At 43.6% G+C, this 19767-nt stretch overlaps 1 protein-coding gene across 1 annotated transcript; it reads left to right on the forward strand.

Moving 5' to 3' along the window:
* The first annotated feature begins 15707 nt into the window (after positions 1-15707).
* LOC125717041 (mitochondrial fission factor homolog A-like) lies at positions 15708-19439 on the forward strand. The gene is given in 8 exon segments (XM_048989973.1): positions 15708-15859; positions 16613-16830; positions 16905-17077; positions 17468-17559; positions 18038-18208; positions 18597-18636; positions 18638-18682; positions 18887-19439. Coding segments are annotated over 7 exon segments (867 nt in total). The 5' UTR covers positions 15708-15859; positions 16613-16616; the 3' UTR covers positions 19019-19439.
* Positions 19440-19767: the final 328 nt, after the last annotated feature.

Below are 19767 nucleotides of genomic sequence, written 5' to 3' on the forward strand. Positions count from 1 at the left end.
ATAAGCCCCTGTTATCAGTGCAATAATAGCGAAGGGTATAAAAAAATACTTTGCCAATGGTTTGTATGCAAGGTCCAGGATTGAACATATTCCCGATGTTATTAACCAAAGGCTTGTGAAAAAACACAAACATACAACTAACAGAAACATGAATTCCCAAATGCATCAAACTCACCCAAACATACTTGGCTAGAAAGTGTAGGTTCAAATGCGATTCAATTCCAATCATCTGCACAAAGCATACAGAACTCTCTGGAGATAATTCCCATCTCGTTCTGGGGGGCAGCTCAGCATCAGTGAGCCTGTGTTACTCTAATACGAATAAGAGTCTCATATTTAAAACCCAGGTGTTGCTTAATTTGACCTACAAGCCTATATTCATATGAAAAGTACACCTGTTTCACAATATTGTCACAATTGCAGTCAGAGCTGAAAACAGGAAGACCGTATTCCTCAAAATTACCGGTTAGTGTTTCAGGCCCAGTTCCTTGAACGCCATGCCACCCAGAAGTGGCATGGGGCAGCGTGTGGGTCTCTGGTCTCAGCTGAACTGTCATGTCTGTGGGCCCTTGAGTCGGGCCCTTAACCCCCAGCTCTACGGGCGCTGCTGTAGGTGGCTGCCCTTCACTGCCAAGCTTTTGCTCACCTATATGTGTGTATGAATAAGATCGACAGAAAGAGAGTTTCACCACAGGAATCAATACTAATTATCATTTTCAATTGTTATATAATTATTATATTATTATTATCGTGGTCTTGTAACCAATGAATACAATATTGGGGTAAATTTCCATATGTCTGTTGGAGTTCTGCAGCAGTGACAGTCAGGACAAACCTGCAGGACTTTTTTAAGCTCACCTGTTAATGTCATTAAAATCATATCCACAGCCAGGGACGGAGCTGGGGTTTGGGGTTCTGTCCAATAGTACACATATTCAAGGGCTCCGGTAAGGGGCTGGGCTCCCCGAATCAGCCCGGGACCTTTCTGCCCCCCTGTGGATCTTTGACAGTCAAGGTAATTCCTCACTGCAATTCACTGGCCTGAGTTTTCTAAGTCAAGCTGTGGGCAGGTAGCGAGCAACAGACAGCGTCGTGTTTATACACAGGACCTGAAGCTTGCGTGTAAGAAGTGGAGGTTCTGGCAAAACTGCCGCCCTTAATTAAATCATCGGAAGACGCCTCTTACCTTTTAACACCGACGACGTCAGCGAACTCCGCTCAATGTAATTACCAGTTTTGTCCACCAGAGGGCATCAGAACAGTACTTTCTACACTCAGGAAATAATCACTGTATTTAGGCTCTGATGCGTTTGCGCTGAAAGACAGATATTTTCATTTTGATAGCAGGGGCCTGGATTTAAAATGAGGTCTTTGCTGGTTTATTATTATCAGGGTTTTGGTGTATGTGTAACCACTGCATCTGCACCCTTGCACTTGGAGCTTTACTGGTATGGGGTCTAATGCTGGGTCTTCTCCAAATTGTCCTGCATATATGAACCATTGTCCTTTGGAGGTGGCGACCTTGCCATGACCTATGACCACCTGAAAGACTGTAAGTACAGATTTCATATATATATATATATATATATATATATAGGGGCGGCATGGTGGTGCAGTGGTTAGTTTGTGTTGCCTCACACCTCTGGGACCCGGGTTTGAGTCTCCGCCTGGGTCACATGTGTGTGGAGTTTGCATGTTCTCCCCATGTCGTCGTGGGGTTTCCTCCGGGTACTCCAGTTTCCCCCCACAGTCCAAAGACATGCTGAGGCTAATTGGTGTTGCTAAATTGCCCATAGGTGTGTATGTGTGAGTGAATGGTGTGTGAGTGTGCCCTGTGATGGGCTGGCCCCCCATCCTGGGTTGTTCCCTGCCTCATGCCCATTGCTTCCAGGATAGGCTCCGGACCCCCCGTGACCCAGTAGGATAAGCGGTTTGGAAAATGGATGGATGGATATATATATACACACATATATATTTGCTTGTTGGTATTTATTTCACTGTTTCTACCAATACAAACTTGTTTGGCAGATAAACATAAAAACAAACACGTCACCCAGTACCTCACACAGCTCCCTATGCAGCCCCAGTAGGGTTACCGGGTTACCAGGTTACCAGGTTACCACCTAATCCACGTCAGGATTTGAGCCACTTCAGGCTTTACAACCTGTTTACAAACTATTTTAAAACTGAAAGGCTACTCTGTTTGGCTACATAGTCCGGCTCTACTTGTGATTTGACCGATCTGTTTCTCTCATTGAAAGACTCATGCAGCTGTTTCGCATTAATATTAGAGGCAGAGGCATGATTATAGGAGACTGACCAATCAGCACACAGCAAGAACTCGGTGCTTAAGTGAAATCCAGGTCCTTTTGATTGAAATGTTAGTTTACAAATCCTGTCCTAGCTCAAAGTGTCCATCCTGACATAAACTGAGGCAGGTTTGGACTGTCCCAGACGAAAGATTATCAATGTGAAAGAATCATGGCGTTATCTTTGGTCGTGGCTCCAAAACCGTGCTCCTACATTGCACTGTGATAGAGAGTCCAAGATAGATGTTTGCACTATTGTACTATGACCATCTCACAATGCAACTGCTGCTACGACCTACGTCTACTAACCATCCCACGCTTATGACGTTTTATTCTTGTAAACTGACTTGCGTCGTAGCCTACAATGCAGTAGGTGTTACCATCGTACAGTGCACATCGATGTCATATCCAAGAAGAACTGAACTATTATCATACCCGAGTTTACAGTGTGTTGCAGTGTGGCTTGCAGTAAACCTGCATGATTGCTGAAATCAACCTTCAGGAATGTCCTGCCCCCTCCCCCGAATTTCTAGATACGGCACTGCGTAGCCCCCTACACGGGTGCATGCAGAACAGCCCACGCAGCGTTCCTCAACTTGGAAGCCTCTTCTGCGTTTCAGGGCGTGCGTAAATCGTGCATCTGCACGCTCGTTTGAGTGCTGCACGTACGCCTGAGCGCGGAGCAGCACATTTGCTGGAAAGGAAGCGGCTTGCGGTTTCCAACTGCTTCGGCTGGGCAGACGGCGACTTCCGGCGACTTCCGGCGTACAGCTGTGAGAAACGCGGCAGAGCGGCAGGTCGTGTAAATCTCATCTTCTCGTTCCGTGCCTCAGGTACACAAGTTCATAAAAACGGCTTTTTAATCACAAACAGCACACCAGACAGGTTCTTAAAAATAATTTTATTTCATACATCACACCAGATATGACTCCTTTTTCACAACTTTGCTTTACTGATGCTATTTTTTAGAGAAAGCAGTCAACTAAAAACACTTCTATATACCTAAATGCAGAATAATGACAGTTCTGAACAAGTGAAACACAAATACACATTAAATAACACGTATTGTCTAATTATAAGCTAATAATATGAAAATACACAAGAAAGCTTCCTTATTAACTCAGTAAAATGATTATTTCCTTAATAAATCCAGTTTATACTATACATATGCAACACAATCTATGCTGAACAATTAAACACTTTCTATGAAAATCAACTAAATGTACAGAGAAAAGCATCTAAGCGGGAAATCCTAACATATCGATAAGAGATCCTGGTGGATTAAGCACAGCATGGACCGCCTCTGGAAAAGAGGGATAGACAAGCATTTGGTTAAAAAGTCTGGTAAAGTCTCCATCAAGTGACATGGCCTGGGAGGAAAATGTCACTCACCTCTAAAAGAACATGGCCTTCACTGTCACCAGGATGTCAAAAGCCACTGCTTTGGCAAGCAGGACCCTAATGCTGTTTACCGTCAGCATCCGAAAATTCACCTTGGGGCCCTCTGCAAGGCAAGCAGCATCATTATTAATTGGAGGCCTGTCCTTAACCGTGGGTACCGTCCTTTATTTAGACATTTTATAGCCTTTCGCCTATATCTAAGTATTTATTTTCTCTCTTTATTTTTATACTCCAGATATATTACTCGAGAATATAAACCGACACCCCTATTGTCTGCTGTCTGCTTCCATGTAGTTAAACATGTGTGTTCATTTAGTATAAAAAAGAAAATTGGGCATTTGTCTCGAAAGCTATTTGTATGACACGGTGTGGCTTATTTGCAAATACCGAGGCCAACGGTGTTTCTCTGTATGACTCTTTTGCGCATAAGGTAGTGTATGGAAAAACCCGGCATATTACAGCTTAATTAAGTGAAATATAGTCACCATCACTGTGCATGTTCTATTCAAACTGAACCCACACACATGAGATAATCCTGTGAAGAGATTTACCCACTTACCATTTGTATGAGTTGTATAAGTATCAGTACCGTTAACTTCAGTGCACGGAGGTGCAGTGGGTTTGGTCAAGGATTGTTCGTTGTTTTCTGCAAGCAAAAACAAGGTAATGATTTACTTGAAGCTGTCATGTATAACAGTGGTTGTCTATCAGGGGGCTGCAGCCCACTAGGGCAGTGTTTCTCGAACCAGTGCTTGGGGACCCCCAGACAGTCCATGTGTTTGCTCTCCCCCCAATTCCCCCGGGAGTTTGAGAAACTAGGGCACCTCACAACCAAGGGGGGGCGTGCAATTTATATGAAAAGTCCAGAAAAAATACATTGATAACGGCTTTTCCGTTTATATCGATATGCTTTAACTGTGACGTGTTGCGGCTTCAGTTGTGACGTTACGCAGAATCCATGAATTTACAGCTAAAATCAAACCATTCAGTTAGTGTCTCTGATGGGGGGGGAGAAGCGAGCAAATGCTGTTAATAAATTCATTTAATTTCTTTTTAAAACAATATTAAAAACTTTATCAATCGCAATATTTGTTTTGCTTTGTTGAAGGCTAATACCTTAAAATGAGGGTCAGTTATTAAGCACATGTTTAATGATGGTCTAGTTACTGATTTTAAAGCCATTTCTCAAATATGGTTTAGATTTAGTGTTTTTTGGTCATAAACATTCGCCTTCAGTTTTGAGAGCGATATCACAAACTGAGGGCAAAAAGGAGCGGTAGAAAAGTAAAACCTTGTTTGAGTCATGTTCAAAAGAAATTATATAGTTTAGCCATTCAACCAATTTATGTTTTTATTAATAAAGATTGGCGATTAATGACATAATGACCTTTGAATATTTAGACCTCGTACCACACAAATACAATGAGACTGGATACTAAACATTAAACTGGAGAACGTACCGTTAGAATTCTCTGGGCTTTCTCTGCTGTCCTGCCGATCTCCCATTTCGCATTTCTTAATACCATCGCCAAATGCTGCGAAGTAGTTGGTCTTTTCCAAGCTGTACATCGCTCCGTCGATCGTCTTAACGGTCGGTTTGTCTTTATTACTTGTCAGAGTCATTTCTTGGTCCCTCTGGACCCCCCCGGTTGCCACACAGACACCCGATTGACTTGGTTCTGGTGATAGAAGTAAGGACAAGTCCGAGATTTTTGGTTCCTCTGGAAAAGGGGGGGACAAACAAACATTGATAAATTAAAATGAATACTGCTAGTAATATATGTGTAATATATACACTGATGCCACTCTTCTCGGAAGGATTTATATAAGATTTTGGAGGGTCTGTGAGAATTTCTGCCCATTCATCCAGAAGAGCATTTATGAGCTCAGGCACTAGTGTTGGATGTGAAGGCCTGGCTCGCAGTCTCTGATCTAGTTCATCCCAAAGGTGTCTGATGGGGTTGAGGTCAGGGCTCTGGGGGGCCAGTCAAGCTCTTCCACCTCAAACTCACCCAACCGTGTCTTTATGGACCTTGCTTTGTGCACTGGGGCACAGTCATGCTGGAACAGAAAGGGGCCTTCCTCAAACTGTTCCCATAAAGATGGAAGCATAGAATTGCCCAAAATGTCTTGGTATGCTAAAGCACTAAGAGTTCCCTTCACTGGAACTATGGGGTCTAGCAAAACCCCAGAAAAGCAACCCTATACCACTATCCCTCCCCCACCAAACTCGACTGTTGGCATAATGCAGCAGAGGTGGAAATTTCAGGTCCAGAAAGTAAAAATCCAGTCCAAGAGTTTGATTCAACCAACCAGTTCAGTATAAAGAGTCACAGTCACAGCGTACTCAGCTGGTTGGTTGAAGAAAAATCTTGGACTGGATTTTTACTTTCTGGACCTGAAATTTCCATCTCTGCAATGCAGTGAGTCAGGTAACATTCTCCAGGCATCTGCCAAACCGAGACTCGCCCATCAGACTGCCAGACAGAGAAGCGTGACTCATTACTCCACAGAACACGTTTCCACTGCTCCAGAGTCCAGTAGCAGTGTGCTGTACATCACTCCATCCGACACGTGGCATTCTGCTAGGTGACATGAGGCTTGCATGCAGTTGCCCGGCCATGGAAGCCCATTCCATGAAGCTCCTGGCTAACAGTTTTTGTGCTGGGGTTAATGCCAGAGGAAGTTTGGAACTCTGCAGTTACCGAGTCAGCAGAACGTTGGTGACTTTTACACACTATGCACCTCGGCACTCGGTGACCCAGCTCTCTTACTTTATGTGGCCTGCCAGTTCGTGGCTGAGCTTCTGTTGTTCATAAACGCTTCCACTTTGCAATATTACCATTTACAATTGACAGTGGAATATCTAGCAAAGAAGGAATTTCAATTATTAAAAACTTAATATTGCGAAAGTGACAGTACCACGTTTAAATTCACTTAGATTTTCAGAACAACCCAATCTTCCACAAATGTTTGTAAACCTGACTGCATGGCTGGGTGCTTCATTTTATACAGCTGTGGCAATGGGTCTTAATAAAACCCTAACACAAAAATTAATAGGTGTGTCCCAAAACTTTTATCCACATAGTGTACTTCATGTCCACATTAATTTTAAATAAACTATAATATTTAAAAAGAAGAAACTAGTTCCCTTTCTCTTATAAACACTTATAAATACTTATATATATATATATATATATATATATATATATATATATAAGTATTTATAAGTGTTTATAAGAGAAATATATATATATATATTTATTTATTTTTTTACACACACACACACACACATTCGTTTTACATTTCGTTAAACAACGTAATTTCATGTACGCTAAAGCAGTTAGTATTACCCAGAAAACGTATCCGTCTGCACGATTAAATAAGCGTGTTGTGTTAAAAAACACAATAAAGAAAAAAAAACAAATAACGAAAAAAGCCGCGCAGGATAAATATTGACATAACTGAACTGAAACAACTTGTAACTTAGGATAAAAAGCGGCGCTTTGCACCTGGGCTGCGATAACAGCCTTAAAGACGCAGCTGCTGCCGAACGTTACATACGTTACTCGCCTATTTTACTTTTTTAAGTAGACAAAACGCATTTTGGTTACACTATAAAGAGTAAAATTTAAGTAAGAGGTTTTATTTGTGTTATAATATTTATAGTTTTCTAATACATTTTATGTATGCAGTATAAATATGGATAGAACTAACATGGGATCAGTACGTAACTAACAGTTACTGACAATATTAATGCTTTAAGTTGGCATTACATTATTAACCATGCGATCATTCAGTGATACATATGAAGAACAGATTCTAGCAGTAACCTACAATTAAACAATGAAGACGGCAATATTATATTACGCTACAACAAGCTATACCGTTATTTGGTTTGGAAATAAGCAGAATAAAAAAATAAATAAATAAAAGCTTGGACAATAAACCTCTTTCTACCTCATCCAACTTGCTACATTTTCGGTGGTGTTTAGAGATCGAACCCGCTCGTTTCATATTCGTTGGATGTGCGAACACTTCTCAAAACTAACGTTTCTAATTTCGACTAACGCTTAATTTACTTTTTGACTCCGGGACCGGCATTTGTGCAGCTACACGTCGCGTTTTCTAATATGTAGCTAAACAAGTGCAGCTCTTTGCGAATAACCGAGAAACACCCTTTTAAATGTCCCTTTGCTCATTTTTTTGTGTGCAGATTTAGGTTTATTTTGGCGCTGGATCTGCCTCACATGCTTGCCCAGCCACATGCCACAAAGATGCTCCCAGAAAGGGGCTAATTAACAAGGTTAAACAGAAATCTAAAATCCCCTGGAGCTGAAAGCATCAAACAGCGGTAAAATACTTACTGGCTTCCACGTACAGCCGGGTACCAGTGGCGAAGAGCAATGGCTGTACCCACGCTTCTACCCCGATTGACAAAAAGGACAACCCGACCCCAAGCAGCCTCACGATCTCGGTCTCGCTGATTTATACGAAGGGAAGGTGCAAAAGCTCAAGCTGAAGGAAAGGAAGATGCCCCGAGGTTTGCTGTACATGCCATCACCATTAAATGGGATTGCAGCCACCAGCAGTGCCTCGATCCCTATACCCCTGTCCCATAGCAGAACGGGTCAACCTTCCCTCTTTACCAGTTCAGTGTAACCAGAAAGCAGTGAAAGTGTTTGGAAAAGCAGCGATCAGGATAGTAAAAGTTTGGTACTTACTGGCATATACGGTGAGAGTGGTACCTTTGGCGAATGTTAGCTTGTCTGACGCACTTTGCGCGACCTCAGGCAAAAAACAGCCAGTCCGCATTGCTCTGTATATATTCAATTTCTCTCTGGAAATTGCTGCTCAACGAATTAGTCCTGAAAAAGGAAAAAAAATCATGCATGATCCTCAGAAGTTAAAGTGACTACAAACTTGAGTGAATTTCAAAGAACTTGCAGTTGCTGAGAACGGCGCAGAAGTACTGAATCAGCCGACGAAGTTATGAGTAATATAAATAAAAGAACAAATGTGAATTTACCTAGAATGGGTTTATATGAAGATATGGACCGGACATTTTATAGATTTTGGTTTTTTAAAAACGAAATCGTTGTGGTAGGTTTTTGAGCGAGGCGGCCGGCAAGAAGTATCACTGTGGTACTCCAGTCCCACAGTGAAAAGACGCCGAACAAAAACTGCCGCGTGTAAGGAGCGACGCTTTATCACGCCGCCCGAATCAAGCGAACACGGTATAACAGTAAATACTCACTGTGATTCTGTGTATTTGCACTAGGTTTTTGAGGGTGACTTAAACTTTTTAAGTTTTGAAGAAAACCACCTATTGTTGTGACAACTAATTATTTTGTATTCAGGGAATCTGTCTTTCATATCTATAAAAACGTCAAATGTGTAGCTGTACATACTAAGTATTGCTGACAACAAATGTTGTGCCAACTTACTCTCTTTTGTTCTCTTTAAAACATGCTAAGAATTCAAAACCGTAATGTGCCAACTAATTATTATAACAAAATAGTTCAGTCAGCATGCTTATTTTAAACATGATAGTAATAAATAACAGACATATTTTGAGGATCCCTGTGGGGAATGACAGCAAACTTGACTGTGAAGGGCAGCTACCTGTTGCGGTCCCTAGGGAGCTGGGGGGGGGGGGGGGGGGGTGGGTCAGAGGCCTTGCTCAAGAGCCCCCACATGTGCTGATGCTGGTGACTTTTAGTGCATGAGTAGAGAGGCTTATCTCACACAGCCACATGCTCAGGTGTATGGAACTTAAGCTGAATAAGGTGCAAACATGAGAACACAGTTTACAGTGTTATAACTGTTCAGAGTTTTGGCAGCATCTAAGTCTAGAGGGGGCAGCATGTAGCTCAGTGGGTTAAACCTCTGACCCAAATATTGCCCTTCAAGCCCAACCCAGCACATCTTTGGGCACTGAGTTTGTACCCTTAGGCACTGCAATGGGCAAAGCCTTAGTATGCTAAACTCAAATTTTTAAGTCTTCACACATCCTCCCTGCCTCTCGTCTCCTCGTCCCTGGAACACGACCCTCACCTGTGACCCGACCACCCGACTGGACCTCCTCCCTGGATTTGTTTGTTCCTGGCTTCTCCTATAAACCCGTCTGTTCCTGCATCTTGGGGTCTGCCTTCTCCATTCCCGCCCGGGCGTCACATTGAGGGTAGTTTATGGCTGATTTAAGATACAGGTCGGCATCGACCCATTTAACATAAGAGATAGGAAGAGAAAGCGAACATGACACAGGTTAACTTTTTCTTTTTTTACAGTGCAAGGCAGACATACAGCTTTTAGAACCTAGTGACAGTGTCACATTTAATTTTTGAGAAGCCTTTGGATTTGCCTCTTCTGTAAATTCATTTTTTTCGCCACTTCTCCCAGTGAAGATCATGGTGGCAGCATGTTCCACAGGTCGCTTCAGACATCTGTTTCCATGGCCAGAGACTCAAGCCCCTTCTGGTGGATCGCTAGACACTAAAAGATGAGGTTTACAGATTAATAGACGTGAACAAAACCAATCCTAAATTCCTATTTGAATCCGTGACGAGGTTAACACAGAATTCTTCATTAAACTCACAAGTCCTGCAAACTCTTTGAAGTCATCACTCTTTTACATTTTTAATGGTAAAATAACTAAGATTAGACAGACCATCCAGTGCACATCCTTAGCTACTTACGGCTGCCAGCCTCCGGCTAGCCTACCAATAATGAGAACTTTGAATCTTTCATTCCTATAAAACACTCAGAACGTTTGAGCTCAGTTTCCTCCTGTAAATCCTCGCCTCATAGACACAATTCCTACAAAATTCTTCAAGGAAATTGTACCACAGATTAGCACTACCCTGTTAAGTGTGTTAAACTCATCTCTTAGGCTTGGATATGTTCCATAGCCTGTTTAAATGGCTGTTATTAGACCCGTCCTAAAGAAACCAAATCTTGAACCTAGTGTTTTAGGAAGCTATAGACCTATCTCAAATCTTCCTTTCATTTCAAAAATCATTGAAAAGGTTGTAGTTCGCCAGGTGTCGACTTTCCTACAGAAAAATAACACTAATGAATTATATCAGTCTGTCTTTAAACCAAACCACAGCACAGAAACGACTCTAATCAAAGTAACGAATGATTTACTTATGGCTTCTGACCATGGCTGTATATATCTCTGTTGGTATTACTAGATTTAACTGCAGCATTCGATACTATGGACCATAATATCCTCTTGGACCGGTTAGAAGGTGTAGTTGGCATTACGGGGATAGCGCCCTCTTGGTTCCGTTCATATGTAACTGATCGCTATCACTATGCCCATGTGAACAATGAATCATCCAAGGCCACTAAAGTTGAATATGGTGTCCCACAGGGATCAATCCTGGGCCCTCTACTGTTTACCCTATACATGTTACCTCTTGGTAACATTATTAGAAATCATGGTGTTGGGTTTCATTGTTATGCAGATGATACACAGTTCTATATATCAGTTAACCCTGATGATACATCACTACTATCTCGGTTAGAAGACTGTCTATTAGATATCCAGTGCTGGATGGCAAAAAATTTCCTTATGTTAAACACAGAAAAAACTGAAGTACTGGTAATTGGTCCCAAGGCTGCAAGAAATAAGTTTCACCACCTCAACATTGGTAGCCTTCCTACACAACCTAAGACGGTGGTTAGAAACCTTGGTCTTCTAGTTGATTCAGATCTATGTTTTGATGCTCACATAAGAAGTATTACTAGAACTGCATTTTATCATCTACGGAACAAAGCCAAGCTTTGTAAGATGCTCTAACTTCATGATGCATAAAAATTAATACATGCCTTTATAACTTCCAGACTGGATTACTGTAATGCCCTCCTATCGGGTTGCCCGTCTGGATCCTTACATAAACTACAGCTGGTACAGAATGTAGCAGCCAGAGTTCTAACAAACACTAAAATATTTGATCGCATTACACCGGTCTTATCCTCCCTTCATTGGCTGCCAATTAAGTCTCAAACTGACTATAAAATACTGCTATTAACCTATAAAGCACTGAATGGCCTTACACCAGAATACCTTTGTGACCTGCTGACCTCATACAACCCTCCGCTCTTGCTTCGTTCTCAAGCCATGGGATACCTGTTAGTACCTAAGGTAGAAAGAGCTACGGCAGGCTGCAGAGCTTTCTCCTACAGAGCTCCTCAGCTGTGGAATGGTCTTCCTCCCGATGTGCGGGTTTCAGGCTCACTCTCAATATTCTACTAAAAACTAAAAACACACCTGTTTAGTTTAGCGTATAGGGACACTAGTTCTAGCTCTAGCTAACTCCTCACTCCCAGTCAGACCTGTAGTGTGAGGTGTAGAGCTGGGTGGGGATCGGTGCCATTGGCTTTGGATAAACTGGACTGTCAGTCTGTCACTCTAGCTTCACAATCCCTTGTGGAGCTGGAGTGCTGACATTTCAGGGACTCCCCATGCCTGCAATCCCACTTGCCACTCCCTCCTACTGATGCTGCCATAGCCATATCTGCCGGAGCTTGCACATTGTACTTCATATTGCACTCACCTAACTGTTAGCACTGCCTATAGTCTCCCCTACTTTGACTAATTGCACATTTTATTTCCCCTACTCCTCCTGGGGGATGCTGCCTGGAGACCTCAATCTATCAAGATGTCCAGCACACCCTGCTACATGTGACGTCGCCTCTACCCGTGACGTCCCTGCATCCAGCTCGCCGTTTCCTATCTGTTTCCTCATTTCCTGTAACCAACCACTTGTGAATGTATTTCACACTTTGTTCTGTGAGTGTTTCGCAGTTGGTTTGATGCTGGGACCATGAGAGAGGGTATAGGCAGGACTGGCCTTAACTGACCTCACCTGCTTTTATAACAGCATGTTGTTTCAGTAACTCCCCTGCCTCAGAGTGCCACATGCCCTGCTTCTACTGTCTCTTTTGCCTGATGTTAGACGGCAGTTTGTTTTGGCTGCGTGCCTAACCGTGTCGTGTTAAGCGGTTTGGCATCAGTACGCGGGGAATGCAGATATGTTCTAGAACATAAAAGGTACCTTAACTGTGCTTCCAAACCTCCTCTGATATCACACCAGCTCTGGGTTTCAGTATGAGAATTTAAAAAGACGGCACACTGTGGTACCCCAAGTACCACGATGAATGTCATCCGTACAAAAACCCTTGAGTCGATTGCAGGGGATATGTAAGAGCTGCATTACACATTTTCGTTTCTACTTGCCCACAGCTTTCATAGCTGAGTTTATTCAAACATGTAATCAAACTCTTCCTCTTTAGGAAAATTGAATTATTTTACAGTGGTACAGCTTCGTTGCATAGCTGATTCAATCTCTCTGCTAACTTTGCTGCAATCATCATGTGCGTGCAGTGAATTTATTGTAGGGAGAGTTTGTGGAATATGAAGTAATGGAAGACGGTTCCTATTTCTTTAAAGTTCAACTTTATAACTATACAAATATAAAGAGTCAGTAATGCCTTCACAGACTTAGCATAACACATTAATAAGTTGTTGGAATTACATTAATAAGTGATGTGTAACATTTTTATCAGGTCTGTTTGACGCATACCAAGGTGCTGGAGGTGCAGAATCCAACACAATTTGCAGATTTTAACACACCTGTTAAACCTGAGAACTGACCGACTAAGATGTGTCTGAGAAGGGAAATCTGTAAACTGTGTTGGATTCTGGCCCTCCTGGACCGGGACTGGGAAACCCTGGTTCTGCCCTGAACATAATTTGATACTCCTCAAAAGATGACAACCTCAAATATGAAGTTTAGCACTAAACTTTGAACACCTTGAAAAACTACCTAAGAAAAACTCACAAGCAGAGCTTCATCACGTTTATGCCGATGGTAGATTATGATAATGACATCACTTCCTATTGCGGTTGACACTCCTCCTGTTCACTCTTATCAGACTCATCTTGTTAAAACCCACAGTACAAGCAACAGCTAAGGTTAACTAGGGATGCCATGAATATCCAAATATGACACTTCAAAATGAACTCCAACTGATCTGGAACTTTAAACGTGATCATTTTATTGCCTGAAAAAAAAGTTTGTCAGTATAACAACCAAAATGAGGGTTTACTGCAGGGCTTCCAGGTTCGCCCTTAAAAATCTCAAAAGCTGAGGAAATCCAGAAAAAAAACTCAAAACTGGTCAAGAGGAATCAGCTGAGGGTGATCAGGAATCCAGAGAGAATGCTCAGCTCCCAAGGGAACCATTGTTAGCATGTGCCATTTGCTAGAAGCAGACCCAGGACAGCTTGGACACATCTAATGATCCCCCAGAATAAGCTCTGGTTAAATGCTGATTGCATTCCTGAGTAGGACTAAATTTCAAGATATATGGACAAATTAACTAAAACTGAGTTTTTTTTTTAAGAATCACGTTCATGCAGAATCTAACTTCGTGTGCATGTGCCTGTGTGTTCGTGAATCAGCCGCTTTGTATTTAAAAAGAAACTGGATTCATGGGATATATTAGTGCCCCAGAATTAATGAGGCATTGTGATGAACATCGTGAAATTGAAAAACAAATATTATAGTTCTGGTAATATGCCATGTAGTGAGGTAGGAACAGCGACCCCTTCTGTTTAAAAAATGAGTGACAATTTCAACTACAGACACTGTCTCTTAAAATCCTCGAAAGCTCTGCGGAGAAACGCATTGGCTGTCTGTGACGTCAACACGAACCACGTGCATTGTGATTATAGTTAACGTATTAGTTTTTGAAAGACACCTAACATGATCTTAACTACTGTGGTAACCCCCAGTCCTCACAGTGATAAAGTTCGGCACAAAAACTCTCAAAGAAAAGTTCACACGTTTGTACATGTGGTAGATGGTGATGATTACATCCACGTTCTGTTGTGGTAGGAGTCCCTGCGGCTGACGGAGCTCTTACTGCTCTTACCAAAACCCAACGCTCACTCAACTGCTAGATAACGATTTATCTGAAGCATAGGTATACAAACATCAAAATATCATGTTCAGTGATCCAATGCAATATGCTAAGGAATGAACAATGACTCTTTTTATCCATCCATCTTGCCATCGGTTTTGAAGCGCAATCTCAGAGGTACTCTGCAGTGAGGGTTCCACCTAGCGTTCGTAATGTAAAACTACATCAATTTTGACCAAGCACAAAAATCCCCGAGGTTATTTTGAATGTAACTATTTGTAAATAATAATAATAATAATAATTATTATTATTATTATTATTATTAATAGTAATAATAATATTTTTTAAAGTCTGTTAATTTCTTTTAGGGTTTTAAAATTCCAGTAGCAGACGTCTAACGTATAACAAACACTTTAAGCGAATGCTACATGAATGTGGGACATGCTGTCATGATTTAGGGTGTTACAGTTTGTACAAGTACAGAAAGCCAACGAAGTGTTGAGGCAAAATATACCGTTGCAGCTCGTTCAGAACCATGGACAGCGCACCGCGTTGCAGTGCCTTTTCCTAGTTTCCTTTCCGTTTGGAGTAGGAAAGCAGCGATCATTCGGTGCATCCTGTGCTGTGGTGCTGACCCTCTTTACCCACGACCATCCTATTTGTCCAACAGGGTTTTTATTGCGAGTTAATCTTGTAATGTAGCTAACAGTCTTTCCCGAATACTCTCACCGCAACAATATGCCTTTAAGTGCTTAAATAATAACGTGAGTCAATTCAATAAATCGACTCATGCAATAACGTAAATGGCATGTACGTCTTTATCTTAGACATAACACATCCATCGTGTTTTATTAGCTGTCATTTGACAGATTTTTCACTGGCAGCACACACTCTCTCCCATAGGGTATTGGCGTGAGTAATACATTTGTTCAGTCGTGATTGTGTGTGAGAGAGAACAAGAACAGGAAGTTTCCTGTTGAACAGTGCAGTCCCCGAATCTCTCCAGTTCGCACCTCCGGCCGGCAGGTGGCACTCTACCCATTTATGGTCCCTCGTCATTCGTTTGACGTGAAGAAGACGAAGGAAACGTAGAGATCAGGTGCGGCTTTGGTTTGGCGGTGGGACGCGATTCATACTGCCTTGGAGTGGCTCTGATTTATTTTTTTCTAGCTGATAAATTTAATATTTAGGGACGACAGTCACCAAAGATTCAGGGTAAGGAAAGGCTGTGCGTACGGCACGGTGTTTAGTGCATTCGTGTGAATTCGCGGGGTGCAATGGAGGTTCATAAAGACCCTGATAAACTCTGTCTCCGGTGCAAAGACGGCTTCACAGAAACCCCTGATAGCCAATCTTTCAAACGGGTGGGTCGTGGGGATCTGCCTTGGTTCCTCATTTAATTCCACATAATTGGAGCATTAATAGACCGTCGTCCGAGATGCCACCTGTGTCTATTCCGGTGCTTAACTGACACTGCGTTGCGCTCTGCTGTTCGGGATTGTCGTATTGTAAACAGTAATCTGTTGGATACACCTATCTGCGATAACTAATTATTGGTAATCCGTAGTTTTTTCACGCCGTTTTAATTGGTAATCTTTTTTTCTTTCTCTCGAGTAGTAGTAGTAGTAGTAGTAATAATAATATAAACGATTGTATTATCCATCGCTTTTCCTTTTTCTTTTATTTTTTCAGTACTAAGGGAACTTCTCTAAACTGAAACCAAATGCTGTTCCCAGCTAGGATTGTTGGGCTGGGTTTATTCATCATATTGGTCATTTCAGCCGAAAGCCGAATATCCAGTTTGACTGGGTTAAATTAAGCTTCAAAGGAGCTTCCTTGATTTCCCTCAGTGACAAATAAATTTAGGGCCCTGAAGTATACAGAGTTTAGCAAATTGAAAGTCAGTGTGCGTGCTTTAGAGAAAGGCGTGTGCCTGAGTCATTGTCGTTGTTGCCGTCCTGCTTTCAGCTCGATGACAGCTGCAGCGTTCCCGTCTCCCACGGTGGAAATGGCAGAGATGAACCGGCTGCACTACGAGATGGAGTACACTGAGGGTATCAACCAGCGCATGCGCATCCCAGACAGACTCAAAGTGGCCCCATCAACCCTAGAACACCAGGAGGGGGCGCTCCAGGAGGTCCCGCACAGCGCCATGATGCAGGTGCCTGAGAGGATTGTGGTTGCAGGTAGGACCCCGTCTACCTACTGATGCGGCTGCTGCTGGTGAGGGAGCTTCAGGGTCTCCCTTCTTCCTCGAAAGGTGACGACGACGACGACAGCTCCCACTCCCGGCCCCGGGACCTCGACCTCATCCAGGCCACACCCCTGGAGACGTTGGCCCTGAAGACTCCGCCCCGGGTCCTGACGCTCAGTGACCGTCCGCTCGACTTCATGGAGATGGAGCGGTCTTCAGCTCACCAGCAGGGGGCGGAGGTGAGCACATGGTGGACGCCACGCTCCTGGAGCCTCGAAAAACACACCGGTCAACTAGCCAGTTGCAACACGTTTGACCGGCCTGATTACAGACTCACCCGGGGTGTGTTTGGCCTCTGTAAGGGTCACCGCTTCTAGCCCCGTCCTCGGCAATTACTTGCATCTAAATTGGGCCCTTGTGTGGCCAAAAACCCTCAAATGTTACAGGGGCACCAAATATATGGCCTGACCCTACGCTGGGATCCCAGGCTGCACTGTTAACTAAGTATATTTGTGTGTATGTCCCAAAGGAGAGCATGTTGGGATATATGAAAAGAAGCATCCTAATGCTATTCGTACGTGTGCAAATGGCAAATAAAGAATCCTTTTATTTCTGATATTTTCTCCCAGACACGTCCTCAAGGCAGGTCACGGCGGGAGAGGTCCTCCAGCGAGAAGGGGTCTGCTCACCAGAATGGCAAGCTGTGCAGGATTGGCTCCCTGTGAGTACACACTCACACAGGCAGCCCTTCATCATATGGATGATCCTAACACTTAATTGCTTTGAGATCTGGTTTTGGACAGAAAGCACCTGTCGGAGTTCTGGGCCACACGACAGCCTCTCTGGGTTGTGTTTCCCGTCCCCACACAGTTCCTTGGACCCCTCCCACTTTTCACAGTGAACGTGTGATGTGTGTGAAGTGCTTGTTGACTAGTCTCTCTCCAAGCTTGCATTCATTGGTGTGTCTATCTGGGCCGCACAAGGTGACGGGAGCTGTTGATTGGTTCTGGTGATGTGAGGTCGGGGGAGGGTCTTCCATCCTGCCGTCAAGCTTGATAACCGAATGTGGCCCCTGAAAGGGGCTCTGTGGTAGCATCTGCTGTCTGTTCCTCTCAGGCCAGCTCCTCTCTCTCTTTTTCTATCTCTCTCTCTTTCTATATCTCTCTATATCTTTTTTTGCATCACCTTTCCCCGAGCAGCAGTGTGACCCCGTCCCCTCAAGCCCCCCTCCGCATCTGCCCCCCCCTCGTCACACCCGAGGACGGCCCCCGCCTGAACAGCGCCCGCGGGGTGCTGTCCTTCATCCAGTCTGCTACGCGACGCGCTTTCCAGCAGCTCCTGGACGCGCTGGATGAGAGCCGCCACCGCAGGTGACCACTGCTCTGGTCCTGCCCCCTCTGTGAGCCGCATGCCCTGCTTGCAGTGCGCCCCCTGCTGGCGCATCCATGCACTTGCTGTGTTTCTGCCGCCTGATTCGCCGACGGCATCGGCTTCCTTCGTATCTCTTCGTTTTGGTTACTACTTGACAATCGAGATAAAAATGGGTGCAGGTGTTCATTAGATTTGGCCTTGCGCTGTGTCTCTGATTGAAGTGGATGGGCTGTGGAACCGGAGCCGGGTCGTATAAGATCTGACAGTGTCATTTTGAGCCCGTCCAGCTCCTCATCGCTTATCAGTCTGTGCTGCTTATTAAGCATGGCTTCCTGGGCTGACGTTGGTTTGGGTCACATACCATCTTGCACATTCTGCTGTTCCCAGGACCGGCCACTCTACCGCTGACGCCATCTCTGACGGTACCCCCCGATGACCTCGCCTTGGCCGACGCTACGTCGCTACGGCGACAGGTGAACGCCTCCTGCATGTCTTCACCTAACACCAAGCTCTCACATGCTGATGGCGGGAGAATGCAGTTACAGGAAACTTGCTCTAGAGGGAGCTCTATGCATATTTTTGTCTGGTCAGGACATATTGTAGAGCCCATTGCCGCTTCCATGGTGGTGCTTTGAAATGAATGAAGGTTTTGCTTTAATTGACGGCCGATCGTGCAGATCATCAAGCTGAACCGGAGGCTCCAGCTTCTGGAGGAGGAGAACAAGGAACGGGCAAAGCGAGAGATGGTGATCTACTCCATCACCGTGGCGTTCTGGCTTGTCAACGGCTGGGTGTGGTTCCGTCGCTAGTGACTCTCGCAAGGGGCTCCGCGTGATGAAGGGGTCCCTGACGTTCACACTCCTGATTCAAAAAGACAAGGGCACTTTTACTTTTGAGTACATTCTTGTAAATCTCTTCTTTTTTTGTTTCACGTGTTCTGAATGTTTTTAGAAACATTATTTGAGTAAAGCTTTTCGGAATTGTAAATATTATTTTCTGTACAGGAGATGTGGATTCTGCTATTATTATCTGTGTTTGACAGCATATTGGAGAAAAGCGGTATTTATGAAGAACTAGTTTGTGTGTAAATATAATGACATGAGTAGGTGAATTAAAAGCTGCAGGACCTGGTGGCATGGCGATTGCATTAGAGACCTTGAAACTTCAGCTGTGTTCTTGCGCTGTTATGTGATTTATAATGAGTCTGTAATTAAAGTGTTTATTTGGTTATCCATGTGTGATTAGCCCTTGTCTTGTCCTTGCTGTCCATTTGAGTGACTCATCTTCTCACAGACCTCTTCTCAGGTGAGTGGTTTTGAGGAAAAAAAAGAATCTAGCAAATAATTTTACCTGTGGCGGGCTCCGGTGCTATGTAGGGTCTCGTGTCCTGTTCTGCACAGGTTTCCACTAGGTGTCACTGTTAAAGTAATTGAATGCAGGATTCAAAAAGAGCGATGTGAATTTTCGACTTGTCTGTCCTTTATTTTTATGTGCTAATGCACAATGTGTCATTTTATTTGCATGATTCTCGCCGTCGTGGTTGAAATGTGTCATACTA

Source organism: Brienomyrus brachyistius, chromosome 21, assembly GCF_023856365.1.
Source record: "Brienomyrus brachyistius isolate T26 chromosome 21, BBRACH_0.4, whole genome shotgun sequence".
Classification (NCBI taxonomy): domain Eukaryota; kingdom Metazoa; phylum Chordata; class Actinopteri; order Osteoglossiformes; family Mormyridae; genus Brienomyrus; species Brienomyrus brachyistius.